The sequence below is a fragment of the Lampetra fluviatilis genome, chromosome 20 (assembly GCF_964198595.1).
Source record: "Lampetra fluviatilis chromosome 20, kcLamFluv1.1, whole genome shotgun sequence".
Classification (NCBI taxonomy): domain Eukaryota; kingdom Metazoa; phylum Chordata; class Hyperoartia; order Petromyzontiformes; family Petromyzontidae; genus Lampetra; species Lampetra fluviatilis.
In genome coordinates, this window is record NC_136294.1 from 7,752,048 (window position 1) to 7,768,509 (window position 16,462).

Here is a 16,462-nt window from a genome sequence, read left to right on the forward strand (position 1 = left end):
TTGAATGTACTTGTATTTTATGATTTGAAAATATTGTAATTCGGCCATCCGTCAATGGGTGGCTGGCAAGCAATCAAATCCAACCAATCCCTTGTCACGTTATGCCCTCTAAAAAAAAACGTGAATGATATGACAGGAGAAATGTCATGCCAATTTTTCGATTTAAAGCTTTCGTGACTGCAGGGATTCATCTTCTTGGTTCTTTCGGTAAAGTGACGTAGAAGGGAAATAATAAAATAATAAAAATAAAACAATAAAATACAATTCTCACGACGTTTCGGCCACAACGCAATCAGCCGTCCTCAGGTGAAGAACAGGGCTGTCGGAAAGACGGCGTCCGAATGTATTTTATTATGTTTTAATTTTATTATTTTCCTTCTACGTGACTTTACCGAAAGAACCAAGAAGATCATTGCCAATTGTTGGCATGTGGCTTATCCATACCGTAGTAGTTGACTGATTAACACCTGATGCTGGGACTGGGAGGACCTTTGAAACTGCTCATCCTTGCAGCCTTCCAGACTTTGTCCCAAGCTTCGGATAAAGTGATAAAACTCAGGAAAGAGAACATTGTTTATATTTTCTTAAACTTCAGCCCCATGATCATATGCTTGGGGGGGGGGACAAGGTAAAAAAAACACTCCGTAATTTGCAGGTTCTCTGCAGACGGCAGAGGTCCAACGGCGTTGCAAGATTCTGAATGTATAAACCACTTGTGCGCCAAAGTCTTGTCCAACCGAGAATAACCACTCGACTTGTCCAAAAGTCCCAACACTTGCACTTGCCAGGTCCAGATGTTTCCCCATCGAGAGTTCTGGGTAAACATCTGGACGAATCGTCCCCACTTAGCACTTATTTGCCTAAGGAACGGTGATGTATTAAGTAGAAAATGAAGGTGCGATAGTTTTTTTACACCAATGGACATTTTACATTGGGTACGCCCCCCTCAACCACACGATAAAAGCACTCCAAAGCCATTACATGTCTCCACGTGCGCTCGTGTGTTATTGCCTCTCGCGGTTTGGCATTGTATTATGTACTGTTTGTGTTTAAGAATTATCCTCAAAGCACTTAATACAAAAAAATTATCGGCGTGTATCAAAATAAAGGACTTTGCTAAAGTTTGTGTTTTTGTGCGAGTCGCTTTTACTGGTTGCCTAAACCACGTGGCGTGCAGTCCAATAGGTGGCGGTCATGATCCACGTGCACCGCCTATTGTCATTTTGCTCAATTGACATTGCTACGTCTCATTTAAAAGCTTAATTTGCAGTTCATATACGTATTTAACATACAAGTTAAGCATGTCATGTATGTATATGAATGCACGGATATTATAAACTACGTTGCAGGAACTGCGCTCGGGATCTAATGTCTACTTTTTTTAGATTTTATTGTTAAACCAAATATAATTAATGTTTATCATCAGGTTTTAACGTATTAATTGCACTCTGACCCTTATAACTCTTATCTCCCTGGCCTCTCTATGTACTTTGATGAAGGGTCATTGGTCAATGTCTTTCCTTTTGAGCTCACAGTATTATAAATGTGTTTTAAGGATTTCTTTTGTTATCTTAACCGCCGAGCCACCCTGGCAGATATACGCAGCACCAAGATGCCCACGCGAATGAACACAAGAACGCAATGAGTACCAATTGTAACCTTTATTGTTGCACGGTTACTTCGTTTTCAAGAAGAGACGCGGTCGGATATCTGCCGTGTGCCGGGTCTCGTTTTGACTCGCGTGCGTTCCTGCGAGGCCGGCTTTTTAAGATGAACATCATGGGGGTCCAGGCACAGAGGCGAATCGACATTTCGCCCGGCTGAATGCACTTCGTCTTTAAAGTCGGGCGAGATGCCCCCAGCCCCTGTTTGCCATCTAACACCGAGTTGTTGATGTCAAACGAATACTTTCACCCCCAATAGTCCACCCGCGTTTCCATCGGAGACTCCCAGGGGCATCGTCTGCCTTTTGCCGAGAGCTCTTCATCAACAGCCAAACCAATCCGCTGGTGCGCACAGCAACAAAAAAAAACGTCAACCCAGACAACCGCGACATGGCCAATGTTTAAATCTCTCTCCTAGCAAACATGATGCCTTGTATAAAGGTGTCAGTTTTGTACCAGTTTAAAAGGGTAAAAACCTACTACTATCTCTCTCCTTGGTTTCATGATTATTATTTTTTTGGTTAATAAGGACACCACCGGCAATCTTTCTGCACAGTTACGACGCATGTGAACCTGAGCTGGTGATGAGGCAATATGACATGAACCCATGACAGCTAAATGCCTGGCAGCTAGCTTGGGGCCGTCCATAAATGACGTCACGCGATTTTGGACGATTTTTGACCCCCCCCCCTCCGTCACACGGCGTCACAAAAATTCAGACCCCCCCCCCCTCAAATATGACGTCACAAAGCTCTGCCCCCCCCCCCAAAATAAATATGCTTCAAATCACTTTAAACTATTGTCATTGTAGTGCGTATTTAATGTGGCGCTGCACTCTGATGTTGGAGAAAACATATATAAAAAAGTATTTAATTAAGTAGAACGTTTTTATATTTATTTAAAGTTGCGCATTTTGATGTGACGTCACATTTCTCACCCCCCCCCCTCGTCACACATCGTCACAAATGTCTGACCCCCCTAGATGCGTGACGTCATTTATGGACGGCCCCCTTGCTGCGCTCAGTCACGTGATTATTTAGGTAATTTTTTTTAATCCACCCCTCATCCCCCGTTCTGGTGTCAATTTAACTGCAGTAACACTATCGTTGATTTCTGAGCACACGTTACTATGTGTCACTGGTGTTATTTATCGGTTTGAGCCCGTTTAGTTTCACTATAAATAAAAGGTCAAATTTAGTTTATTTATTTTTTAACGATAATTGGCCGAGGAATTTAAACGTGATATTTTTCTAGCCTTTTAAAATGTTACATGTGTTACTGTGTTAACGTGATAAACTGCGTGTTGCTAGTGGACTTTAAACGGGCTTCCTCCGTGATGGTGGTGATGATCATCTACGGAAGACCCGCATTGTGTCGAGATGTCTTCAATGGAGCGGTATTAGCTCCGGTGAATGTGGTATGGATGACTTCCACTGCAGCTGAGGATCTCCTCCAAGTCCTTGCGAATGACGTCAAACGAAGTCAACCTGTCATATCTGACGTCAGAACAAAGGGGAACAAACCACTGTTAGTCTATATAGCCATACATTGATGTTCTATAGCAGTGTAGCATTTGATATTAGTCCGTGGCAAATGCTCCACAGTTCGGTACTGTGTATATGTGCCAGATGTTTATTGATTTTAACAGCGCCAACCGATGGTACTCTGAGGAACGAGTAAAACGTGGCAGATTTCGAAAGTGCAAACTGCACTGACATCACGATCGCAATGTGCTGGCATCGCATTTAGCAGCAACAACAACAACGATTCACAATTGCACAGCACTAATCATGTACCACCATGTGAGAAAGGAATACATAATCCTGCAAAAATGATTCTGACAATCTTGATTTGAAGCTTTCGTGACTGTAGGAATTACTCTTTGGTTCTTTCGGTAAAGTCACGGAGAAAGAAAAAATAAATAATAGATCACGACGTTTCGATTGCAACATCATCAGGTGCAAGCTCGGAGAGAGACACATACAGAGAGAGACAAACAGACACGGAGAGAGATACAGAGAGAGACACACAGAGAGAGACAGACAACACAGAGAGAGACACAGAGAGAGAGACACAGAGGAGAGACACGTAGGAATATTTACCCACGTGAAACCTCAGTCGGGGAGCGATGTTGCCATTGGCAATTCCAATGATCGTAGATGCTGATGTTGAATTAAATTAACGTTGGTCAAAACATATTACGGTCACTCGTGTAACAATGGATGTATAGATGGTATGCTACTGAGTTTGTTATATACTGTACAGTAGGCATTTCCTGTATACATCGGTCTTCGAAAAGTTCGTACCTGATGATGGGGCGCCCCAGATGGTTCACCAGGAACTTGTCAAAGTTCCAACGGAGGTCATTGGCCCGCAGTGGCTTCCAGAAGATATTGGAGACATCCTCAATGTTGTTCACCACCTCCGTGGTGGAGTCCTGAGGAATGCGTGAGGCGCAAGATTGAGCTGCTACCGACCTCCAATGAGCACAAGCCATGCACGGGGCTCTTGATGCTCATACAATAAACTACATTTACATTACACCACTACACCACTCTTAATAAACAACACTTCTTCTTGGTTCTTTCGGTAAAGTCACGTAGAAGGGAAGTAATAAAATAATGAAAATAAAACGTGATAAAAAAAATTCTCACGACGTTTCGGCCACAACGCAAGCAGCCGTCCTCAGGTGAAGACCAGGTCTGTTTTATTTTAATTATTTTATTACTTCCCTTCTACGTGACTTTACCGAAAGAACCAAGAAGATGAATCCCTGCAGTCACGAAAGCTTTAAATCGAAATTTAAACAACATTTCTTAAGAGTGGTGTGTCTTAATATGGCTGTTCGTGGTTCCAGATTCAGAAGGCAAGAAAATCCGCGGCAGCTCTTCCAGTCTCTGGCGATATGTGCAGGTGAACGAATTCATAATTGGGACACATATGCAGTGTGCGGTAATGGTGATAATGATGATGCTGCACCAGTTCTGGCAGTGCCCGATTATCCTAGTAGCAAAAGCTACGGGTCCCGCACTTTCAAGGGCCCCGCACTAAATGCTTTCAAGCTATCAATTCCGGTTCAGTGATTCTGCACTTGCTCGATTACTATAGTACTATACTGCCTTCAACTTTTATGAACGACTGGGTGTTTAAGGTTAGCAATTTGTCGTATTATCTGGCTGTATAGCAAATGAAAAAATACAATTACTTTACTACGCAAGTCAAAAAATTGTGTTTTCATATCTACGTCTTTTTTTAGGGCCCCTTTATAACATATGCTACAGGCCTCGCACTAGCTTAATCCGGCACTGAGTTCTGGACTCCCACCAGACCAGATGCCCTGGGAGGCGAGGTGGGCAATGTGTGTCCGTCTGTTGGAGAAAGCATTGATGATGATGATGAAGTCACTGCCAGCGCATTACTGACTTTTGATGAATCCACGCGCACGCGTTATTACCCGAGACTGGAAAACCTAAGGCGGACTTTCTTACCTCCTCAACCTGGAGCTAAACAAAATGCTACTGTTCCAAATTGAACGGATGTGGCCCACAGATTTTACAGACGACATCCAATACCAGGATAATATAGAGGGGGTGTCTGCAGATTACACAAAGTGGATGCGTGAATGTGATTGTGATTAAATAAAAGTTATTGTTGCGCTGAACTACGATGAGTCGTGTGATCTTTACTCGCATTTTAAACCGTGCAAATGTGATTTTTACATCTTTGCTTCAATGTAAAAAAAAATCTCCCAAAATAAGTGGAAAAGCAATTATTAACTGTGCAGAGTTACTACAATGAGTTCAATAAAAAAAAACTCTCATGGGATGTTCACAATGAGTCATGCAGCTCTGCCAGTGTCTGCATTATGACCAACGGTTAGCTGGGGAAGTAAACACGTATGTGGTGTGATGTAGAAACGTTGTTTCAGCTCGTTAGGTGATGGACTGCAGCGAAAACACAGCTGTAGGTCGTGCGTGTCAAGGTTATTAAGCTTGAGAAACACTCAGGAGGAAGTACAAATGTTTTGTTTCGTTAATGAACGAGTTACGCAAGCGTTACCAACACAGGCACGCTCGCGTACTTGCGCCACTCGGATTATTTAGGGTTGCGTGAGGATTGAACTAACAGCAACAGCAGCAGCATGTGGGCGTCGTGTGGGAAAAGTCACAGGCGAAGGGGCCATCCATGTAGTAGGTACGCAAAAAATCTGTCAAAACTTCACCTCTCTCCCCTCCCTGTTTCGCACGCGTACTTTTTACACCCCCCCCCCCACCTGCGTACGTACGCTTGACCCCCCCTCTCCCCGAATCCTATAGAACGGCCGATATTTAATCCACACAGAAACGATCAAGGATGAATAATATTGTAGTGACATCGTGGATGTCACTGTGTGGTGCCGGCCTTAGAGGGGCACGGCGTGCGATGTACTCACATCGCGGACATCACGTGTGTAGCGACATCGTGAATGTCACGGTGTAATGCCGACTCTAGCGAGGCACGGCGTGCGATGCACCGTCATCACAAACACCCCGTAGGTGGGTGTAGTACCAGCCCTAGTGAGGGCTCGGCGAGCGCTGGGATAGCGCTCAGTGGCACCACGCGTGGCGTGCAGTGCCGACTCCTACCGCAGGGAGCGGCAGAGCGTCAGCCCAGGGGCAGGGTGACCCTGGGCCATGGCACTCTGGTTGACCCCGACGGCACGTGACCGGTAAAGTCTACATGGGGCCCTAGGTGGGGGCTAAGGGGTGGTCACGTGTCCGTGAAAATTGTCTCAAGAAGAGTCGAGAGAGAGGCAGAGCTCTCTCGAAGGTGGGCGGGGCCAAGGGTGGAGCCGGCCCCGACCCGGGAGCATATAAGCGGGGTCCCCGCAGGGAGCGGGGTTGGTTGTTGCTGCCGTCATCTGAAGATCTACGTTCGACGTCCAGAAGAGTCTCCAACACGTAATCCGGAACCCGAGCCGGGGTCAGGTCCATTGTAGCCAACTCCCAGTGTGTTAGTGTAGTTTAGCCGGGTGGTCCACCACTCTTGGCTGTTATCTGGTAAAGGGGCAGCTATCCCTTTGTGTATTCGTGTTGGTGTAATAAATGTGTTGCCTCTAAGAAGTACGTCTGTGACTCAGTTGGGGCCACTACAATATTAACGTGTTTAAGCAAACAGAGAGTCCACCGCCGGACTATCTAACTCATATTTCGATTTAAAGCTTTCGTAACTGCAGGGATTCATCTTCTTGGTTCTTTCGGTAAAATCACGTAGAAGGGAAGTAATAAAATAATAAAAATAAAACAATATAATTCTCACGACGTTTCGGCCACAGACTCTGCCTTCTCGACAGACCTGTTTTCCACCTGAAGACGGCTGCTTGCGTTGTGGCCGAAACGTCGTGAGAATTATTTTGTTATGTTTTATTTTTATTATTTTATTACTTCCCTTCTACGTGACTTTACCGAAAGAACCAAGAAGATATCTAACTCATTTTAAGGCCAACGTAGACAAATTATTATCAAGGCTTCCCTCCCCTCCTCCCCCGTTTCCTAAGCGTACGCACATTGTTAGTAGACCCCCCATACGCAAGTGTACGCATTTGGGTTAACCCCTCCCCCCTCCATGCGTACGTACTGAATGGATGGCCTCTGATGGGAACAAAAACGCACGAGGCGGTGCGCCACCGAGTGACGGGTCGGCTTTGCACAGCGTCCAATCGCATCTAATGCCCTGCATAGTTGGTCAGCCTGATTTTCCCACATCCAAGAAGGTAATTTTACGCGCAGTTCAGTGGAAATACAGAGAAATGAAATGTAGACAAGAAATGGAGACAAGAGGTATTTCCGACAGCTCTGTTCTTCACCTGCGGACGGCTGCTTGTGTTGTGGCCGAAACGTGAGAATTTTATTTTATTATGTTTTATTTTTATTATTTTCCTTCTACGTGACTTTACCGAAAGAACCATGAATATTAAAAGCTTCGTCAAATGTATTAATTTCTGTCGGGCAGTCAAACAATTATTCTCAGTCAGAGCTGAAAATGTACCTAATAAAGTGGTGTGATGTTATTATTTGTGCAGTCATTGGTGACCGGGCTGACACCAACAAATCGTGACACTTCAACAACCCGGTGAAATGACGGATGGGTGGCTGAAACCCAGATTCGAACCTAGGTCTTCAGGACCTCTGGAGTGCTGGCTCAGCACTGTGACCCTGAACCATCCCACCACTCCCACCCACCTTGAGATACTTGAAGAGAGGGTCTGCTTCATCTCCATTCACATCCACCTTGGAGAAAATGGGGAAGTTGGGCACGAATCCACCTCCAGGCCTCACATGTTTGATGCAGTTCAGGATCTCATTGTTATTTCCTGCTCACCAAAACACACACAGTCATTGCATTAAATGCTGCTTGACAACATTGGCCTTGAAATCAAACAGGAAATGCATTTTAATATGTGGAGACAGAACAGAGTTCCGCCATATTCGCTTGTGCCCATCATGCTCGACGATGAACAGAGCAGAGTCAGATATTTTTTTACGGAGTGCTCTTACCAATAACTTCTGGTAATTGGCCAACATTTGTTTTACATGCCCGACTCTGCTGATGGCACCACCCAACGTGGCTGCCTGCATGGCAAAGACAAAGATCTCCCGTATAGCCTTAACATACTGTTGGGGCAAGTGCCGTTAGCGAGCACCTATGAAGGCCGGCACGGCACACGAGGGGGTGGTCAGCACCATGCCCGACCGCCGTTGTCTCCCTTGTGGCGATGTTTACACACCGCACCAGGTACTCATTTTAAGGCTGAGTGCACGCACACACTGGCACACACTGGCACACACAAACTTGCCTGGCTCCTGCAAGCCGAATTGATTGGAGGGGAAGGCCAGGACAGTGAATCCGAAGCGAGCAAAGTCTTTCATGAGTGCATTCAGCAGTGGATACTGTACGCACACACACACCGGGACACAAGCACATACCCAAGTCACTCTCGCTAATCGAGACACATCCTGGGCTCTTGAGTTCTCGCCTGGTTTTAAACAAACTCAACTTGAAACTTCAAGGGTGGTGATGTCCTTTCCTCACCTGCCTGTATCTCCCCAGCACTGTAGCTAACACATCGCATCCGGTACTTATGACCAAATCACCCGATCTCATCAGATCTTCGAAGCTCAGCGGTGTTCAGCCTGCTTAGTACTTGCCATGAGAAATTCTGCCTGCAAATGCCAGGTGTTGTAGGCTTGAGCTGCAGAGGTGGTCAGGAGATGGTGGTACAACAAGCGGACTCTTTACTCTGCCTGACCCGTGCAAGAGTATTCTTTGCGGGGTTTCTCCAGGTTCTCATCTTCCATCTGACACGGCCACTCAGTAGATGTCATGAGGCCGAACGCCCTCATCAAGGAACCTCTTGAAAGACGAGTGTAGCCACTCAGGGTAGACCTTCCACGGCAAATTCACGGGCATAATCGTGACTTTTTATTTCGTGCCGTGTCGCCCTTGGTGAGGCCCAGGACAGTTCTAACACCATATGTTGCTCGTCATGGCCAGGAATGCAAGTGGGGTTGTTTTTCGATTTAAAGCTTTCGTGACAGCAGGGATTCATCTTCTTGGTTCTTTCGGTAAAGTCACGTAGAATGGAAATAATAAAATAATACAAATAAAACATAATACAATTTTATTATGTTTTATTATTATTATTTTTATTATGTTTTATTTTTATTATTATAATAAAATTGTATTATGTATTATTTTTATTATTTTATTATTTCCATTCTACGTGATTTTACCGAAAGAACCAAGAAGATGAGTGGGGTTCTTGTAATCATATTCCGTGCTGTGTAGTAGATGTCACAACACCACCACCACCACCACTCCACACGGAGACACCATGCGTGGTAAGGGCCCGCTGAGCCATGTCTAGTTTTCTTTTCAGAAGCGACCTGGCGACAAATGATAGCTCCAAAGAAAAATCCACGCGACCACGGGAGACAGAGACGTGTCTCTCCACATGATCTGTGTCGTCGTCTCTCCACACTCTTTGTGTCTCTCCACACTCTCAGTGTCTCTGTCTCTCCATAGACGCTGTCTCTTGACTCTGTGTCTCTGTCTCTCTCTTCAGACTTTGTGTCTCTCAGTGTCTCTCCACACACTCAGTGTCTCTCCCCAGTCTCAGTGTCTCTGTCTTTTCATAGACGCTGTCTATTCACTCTGTGTCTCTGTCTCTCTCTCTCTTCAGACTCTGTGTCTCTCAGTGTCTCTCCACACACTCAGTGTCTCTCCCCAGTCTCAGTGTCTCTGTCTTTTCATAGACGCTGTCTATTCACTCTGTGTCTCTGTCTCTCTCTCTCTCTTCAGACTCTGTGTCTCTCAGTGTCTCTCCACAGTCTCAGTGTCTCTCCTGGGCAGCCAACGCACGCCCTCTCAGCTCGCTCCCTTGGCTCACCCCCACTCCTCAGTGGCAGTGGCTTGGATGCTGTCCCACTGACAGCTGTTTGGCCTCATTCACATCCCTCTCCCTCCTCCACTCCATTCACATCCCTCTCCCTCCTCCACTGCATTCACATCCCTCTCCCTCCTCCACTCCATTCACATCCCTCTCCCTCCTCCACTGCATTCACATCCCTCTCCCTCCTCCACTGCATTCACATCCCTCTCCAACACACAACACGAGTATTTACTGGAGCAGTATTGTAAGGGGTTCCTGCTTGACGTTATTTGACTGATAATGCGAGACACTGGTATACATTGACAGACATTGGATGACGATGATGATTGACTGTGGTGGTGGTGGTCGTTAGGATATTAGTGATGATGATGATGATGATAATAATGATGATAGGGATTTGGCTGTTAATGATCAAGTATCTTTTTTACTTTCACCAGGCGAGAACACAATAGACCAGGACGAGGTCTCATCTGCAAGAGCGACTTGGAGACATTAGTCTGGCAATAGGAGACGGCGATGATTGCTATGTATGATCGCAATGATTACAGACATTGACTGACGACGACGACGATGACAGTGGTGGACAGGATAGCGATATCGATTATGATGGGAGTGGTGATGCTGACCTGCCCCATACTGGACACCTGTGAAAAGAGCTTCATAGCTCATCGGATTCCCCCTTGTAGTCTAAATAAAGATTCTCATTGTGGTGAAGATGGTGATGATGGCTCCGCTAGTAGCGTAGTGGTGTTGCACAGCACTCTACCCTACAACGTATTAAGTGTGGGCACATTACTGCGAGATTAATGAATTGCAATTCAGTATTTCATTGAACCGAACAAAGCCCTCTAACAACAATGTGAGCCACCAGCCGCCACTGAGTCCCAAGTGCCCTTGCACCAGAAGTTGCCCATCACCTTCTACCCTCACCGGTGCAGTGTCAACACGTGGTTGCTTACGTGAGAACTGTGTCTACATTGTGTGTGCTTATGAAAGTATGTTAAGAACTTCTTTCGCGCCCTACGTAGCCAACACACGGCAGATGCCCGCGCAGCGCGACTCACGACCTCCTCTTGATACAAAGATCCAGGATGGTCATCGTGTCTATGCGCCGCTTCTCGGTGGCAGCCCCAACAGTCTGGAACGCCGTCATCCCTCTGCACGTTCGCAGCATCACCTCAATCGCCTCCTTCAAGAGACACTTAAAAACTTTTGAGCGACTCTGAGCTTGGCTCCGCGCCTCTGAGTTGCGGCCGTTACGTCCGCAAATTTGCGCGTTATAAATTTAACTATTATTATTATTGGAGGTTTCGGGGGGGGGCAAGACCAATAAATGAAACACGCAAAAAAAACTAAACTCTTCTACAGAAACGAGTTGACAATCTCGATTTGAAAAGTGCACAAATCAACTTCTTCCGACCCAAGACCACCGAGCGTGTACGCGAGAGGGCCTTCCGTGGCCTGCACCTGCTTTGGCGTCTGGCTTCAGAAGGATGCCACGTTCGTGATCAACGCCAGCTGCCCGCGATACTTCCCCAGGGACACGCGGCTGCCCTCCAGGGTCTTGCAGGAGAAGTCGTAGATGGTTCTCCCATCCGGAGGGTGACACAGTGACCTGTCTCCAGGCATGGTGTCCACCGTGATACCACCTCGAGTCGAAGAGTCTCGACGGCTTACAGAGCCCCCCCCCCGAGTAACTTTTTGTTATCGGCACAGCGCAGAAGCGAGAGTGTCAGCGAGTGCGTATCACGTGGGAGGCAGTTGGAGAAAACGCTGCCGGATGTGCGATGTGGTTGATTGAACGCGAGGGCACACACTGGGGCTGGCTCGAATGGCCTCCTCACTTTATACCCCTCCACAAATTGTCCTGTTGCGAACAAGTGGTCAGCTCAAAATGACAAAACGCCGCGTGACCCAGCGCATTACGAGGTGTAATGAAGGCTTTTTTGTTGGAGCAAAGCAGCTTAGGACAGCATTTTAATTGTGATTTAGTGGAACTTTCTCCCACCGTGCATTGTGGTGTGGCCGTGGAGACTAAATGCGAAATTATGCGCGTCTGTGCCGTCAATTTTCCCACTAAGTGATTTGTTGACATCCCATAATGTTCATAGAGTAGGGATAATAATTAAGCGATGCATTGAACTAATTAACTCATGAGAACATCGTCTGTGGCCAGAAATTTACCCTAGTTACTGTACATTTGGGAGGGTGTCAAACTCCTGACCTTATGTGGAATTTTGTCTGGCTCCGCTGCCAGGGGCAAGTTTCCCCACAGGCTGCTCCTGTTATTGCAGATTTTCTCCTTTTTCCAACAAGGTCATTGTGAAAAGTTAAACATGAGCTGTGTTCATATCGTTATGTCGAGACGCACATGAACTACCTGCAAGGAATCTGCACGTGACTCGCTAACTGTGACTTGGCCATCCTTGACCTATACGGTTGAATTTTGTTTAAAAGAAACCTTCCATTTACCACAATAAAACAACAGCAGATACAGATAAATTATTTCAATGTGTATGTATCACCGTGCAGAACGCTGCGAATAACAATACACCAAAAAACTACAAAAAGGAGGAGGGAAAGAGAGAGAGGAGGGGAAAGTAGGAGGAAGAAGGGGGTAAAGTAGTCGCTTCATAAACCTAACAACCCACATATGACAAGGGAACTAAAAGTGATGTAAAGTAAAATATAAAAAGCCATACGCCAATACCGTTAAATGTACTCGCAAGTCCACTATGTCAGTGTTTGCACAAGCATGCAGCATTGGCAGTGGTGCATAAGCACAACGAACAATAAATAACTCCACATTCGTCTATAACACTGCCTTAAAAGAAAACATATATACCGTAATGGGTGAAGTTTCTGGTAATGAATCTTCTTCATGGCACACAGAGAAGCCAGATACAAAGTTATTAAGGCTGCACTTAAAAAATATATATATATAGGGCATTATGTTGTTTAAATTTTATAAAGGTTTTCTGATGACCAGCTTTTAAATTGGCTATATTAATTTATTTTTAAAATCATAAAATGTATTGCATTTAATTTTCATCTGGTACCGCCGTGTTCAGTGTAGTCTCCAACTCCTATAAACCCTTATATCTCTGACCTTTCTATTTATGTGCTCTGAATAAGGTTCATTTTTAAGGCCACAAGTGTTATTGACGAAAGCTAATACTGCCAGTGAATAACCTGGGGGAAAATTGTGTTTTCATTTAGTTATTCAATTTAAAGTGAGCATTGTTTCATTCAAGACCAGGGTGTTCTAAAATATTTAATTGAAAGTAGTGCTTCATCTATTTCAAGCCGGCGTTATTCCATTCAAAGAGCTGTGTTATTCAGTTCTGGAGATTTATTAATGTTATGCATATCTTCTTAGTTCTTTCGGTAAAGTCACGTAGAAGGGAAATAGCCCTGTTCTTCACCTGAGGACGGCTGCTTGCGTTGTGGCCGAAACGTCGTGAGAATTGTATTTTATTATGTTTTATTTTTTATTATTTTATTATTTCCCTTCTACGTGACTTTACCGAAAGAACCAAAAAGATGAATCCCTGCAGTCACGAAAGCTTTAAATCGAAAGTTATGCATATCGTTTACGTGTGATTTTCACCTCTCAGAAAAGGGACCTCTAGATTTGTTTCCATCCACGAATGCCTCTCAAATGTGATAATCGAGTGACCTGGAAAGGTTACCCCGCAGTAAAATATAAATTTTAAAGATGAACCACCGTGACGGAAATATTGCTGACTTGCGAATTAAGCTGTGCAAAGTAGCATATGGCGTTCTTCGGTCAATTTGGGTGGTGATTGATGGTGGTGGTCATTTGTATGGTGGTGGTTGTAGTGGTGATGATGGTATTACTTGCATTGGCCGTGGTGACACGTATACAACAATTTCGCCTGTTGGTAAAAAAGGTAAATAAACTAATCTTGAAATGTTACAACACTGAGGGGGTGACTGTGAGTCCCATCGGCCATATACATGTACAGTATAACATACACAGTCAAGTCTGAACCAGGTAAAGTCTTAATTGACTGTGATGTCTCCATCCTACCTGCCCATGTCAGCTATTATTTCCGACTCTCTGTGTGTATTTTTCTCTCTCTGTGCTGCCCTGCTTCCCCCCCCCATCTCTCCCCCCCCCTTCTCCCCCCCCCTCTACTTCTCCCGCCCCATACTGCGGAGGCCTATATAACCTCGTGCCACGGCAGATCTCTCGCCTAATTCAGCAGTTTTTTCATTGCTGTGGTTGTCCCTCCCACCTGATGACGATTGTTTGCTTGTGTTGCGATCGAAACGTCGTGATCTATTATTTTTCTACCTACGTGAATTTACCGAAAGAACCAAAGAGTATGGATTCCTGCAGTCACGAAATCTTCAAATCAAGATACACAGTGCAGTTCACATACCTGTCAACCCATACGGTCTACCCGTATTTTTGTACAGGGAAATTGAGTTTTCAGGTCTATACAGAGTACAGCCGTTTCAATACGGGCAAAAAATATATAATTGTGTCTATTTGTTTGTGTTTCTCCCTTGTGATGGGACTTTGTAGGATGAACGTTGAGATTGATAAGGGTCACGAGGTGACCAATGAGGTCTGAATTGGTCTGTGATAAGGTAGGACACTGACAAGGGGTTGACAGATATGAGTACACAACACCATCATGGCAGGGGGACCCATTTATGGATAACCCCCCTAATTTTCTAAAGATCTCAGCTTCGGCATCATCGAATGTTGTAAGAAAACCGAACAGGCTACGTTGGACACGTCGTGTATCAGCAGGAGTGTTCAAACATTGAATGCGCATTCACACTGGTGGGAGATGTGTGGAGGCTTTTAGAGGTGTATCTAGAACTAGATCTTACTGTACACACAGTATATACACAACACTCATTTCATACTATTCCCAGCAATACGCACTACTAGGCAGCATTTAATTACGTATTCATTCACTACTTCAGTGACAAGTCACATACAGTCGTCCATGGACAAGGGCAGAACTAGATACCACTTACAACTCTAATCGTACCGATGTATTTACAGAGCTAATAAGAGTGAATTGTTTGACTACTCTAGCCATTTCACATGGTTATCGCAGCATTCACTCTTTTTTGGCCGGATAATGAGATTGGAACCACGGACACCCTTGTGTAGCATTTAACAGACTGTTGGGACAAGCGCTGTTAGCGAGTAGCACCTATGAAGGTCAGCATGGCACACGAGGGGGTGGGTGGTCAACACCACGGCTAGCCGCCTTTGTCTCCCTAGTGGCGATGTCTATTTATACATCATCGTGGTGTCGGCCCTGAGCGGGTTTCGGAAAACGAGATCTGGTCTGGGGCTCGTGAACTGATAAATACATATTCTAAAATGGAAACAATATTACATTTGAATTGATCCTATTTGCAAACCAAAAAATGGGCGCTGCCCATGCACAGCGCTGGTCCTGGATGAGGGTGAGATGTTAATTACCTCGCCTGGTATACAGGAGGTCGTGGGTTCGATCCTGACCCTGACGCCTGCTGCTGTATATTTGTAGTTTGCGTGTCTCTCTCTCTCATCATCATCATCACGGTGGCTAGGAGATGTTAATTACCTCGCCTGGTATACAGGAGGTCGTGGGTTCGATCCAGACCCTAACGCCTGCTGCTGCTGCTGTAGATTTGGAGTTGACGTGTCTCTCTCTCTCCGTGGTCGCGTAGATTTTCTTCGGGGCCCTCAGGTTTTCCCTCCACATTTAGAAACATGCGTTTGGAGTATTTGGATGCTACAAATGTCAACATGATAAGCCACTTCATTGGACTATCATATATAATTCTAGATTTGAAGCTTTCGTGACTGCAATGATTCATACTCTTAGGTTTTTTCGGTAAAGTCACGTAGGTAAAAAAATAAAAATTAAAATAATATAAATAAAATAATAAATCACGACGTTTCGGAGGCAACACAAGTCTCCGTCATCAGGTGTGACCGTCACAGCTAAATTCACTATCACATATAGCTCAGCAGCCCTTACTTGGAATTTTTAAAAGTTTAGTTTTTAAAGAGGGGAGCAGCACGACCTTCCGTACCAGAGCTACCCCGACAGAGCTAATTGCATCTGATTGGTTTATCGTTAATTTCCTCACACCCACACGCTGACTGTACAGCTCCTTGACTTCCCAACGAAGGGCAGTGAAATAACAACAGCCATCAGTGGTGAGTGTTGCAGGAGCATCATCATCTCTGTGTGTGGAGATTAAGCCACTCCCTGTGTGTCTCTCCCGAGTGCCCTGTCACTCCGTGACGTTGTCCAGTGATAGTCACTCATCTCTCACTCACAGTCAACCCACACACACCACGTGCATCCACCATCACTCATCA

The 16,462-nt window shown here is 45.2% G+C and overlaps 1 protein-coding gene across 1 annotated transcript; it reads right to left on the minus strand.

Moving 5' to 3' along the window:
- Positions 1 to 2,638: 2,638 nt before the first annotated feature.
- LOC144937752 (glutathione peroxidase 6-like) lies at positions 2,639 to 11,663 on the minus strand. Its single transcript, XM_078865194.1, has 5 exons — positions 11,563 to 11,663; positions 8,500 to 8,593; positions 7,886 to 8,016; positions 3,971 to 4,101; positions 2,639 to 3,160 (listed from the first exon to the last, which is right to left on the minus strand). Exons 2-5 carry the CDS (start codon positions 8,570 to 8,572, stop codon positions 3,064 to 3,066), a joined length of 432 nt encoding a protein of 143 aa, XP_078721320.1. The 5' UTR covers positions 8,573 to 8,593; positions 11,563 to 11,663; the 3' UTR covers positions 2,639 to 3,063.
- Positions 11,664 to 16,462: the final 4,799 nt, after the last annotated feature.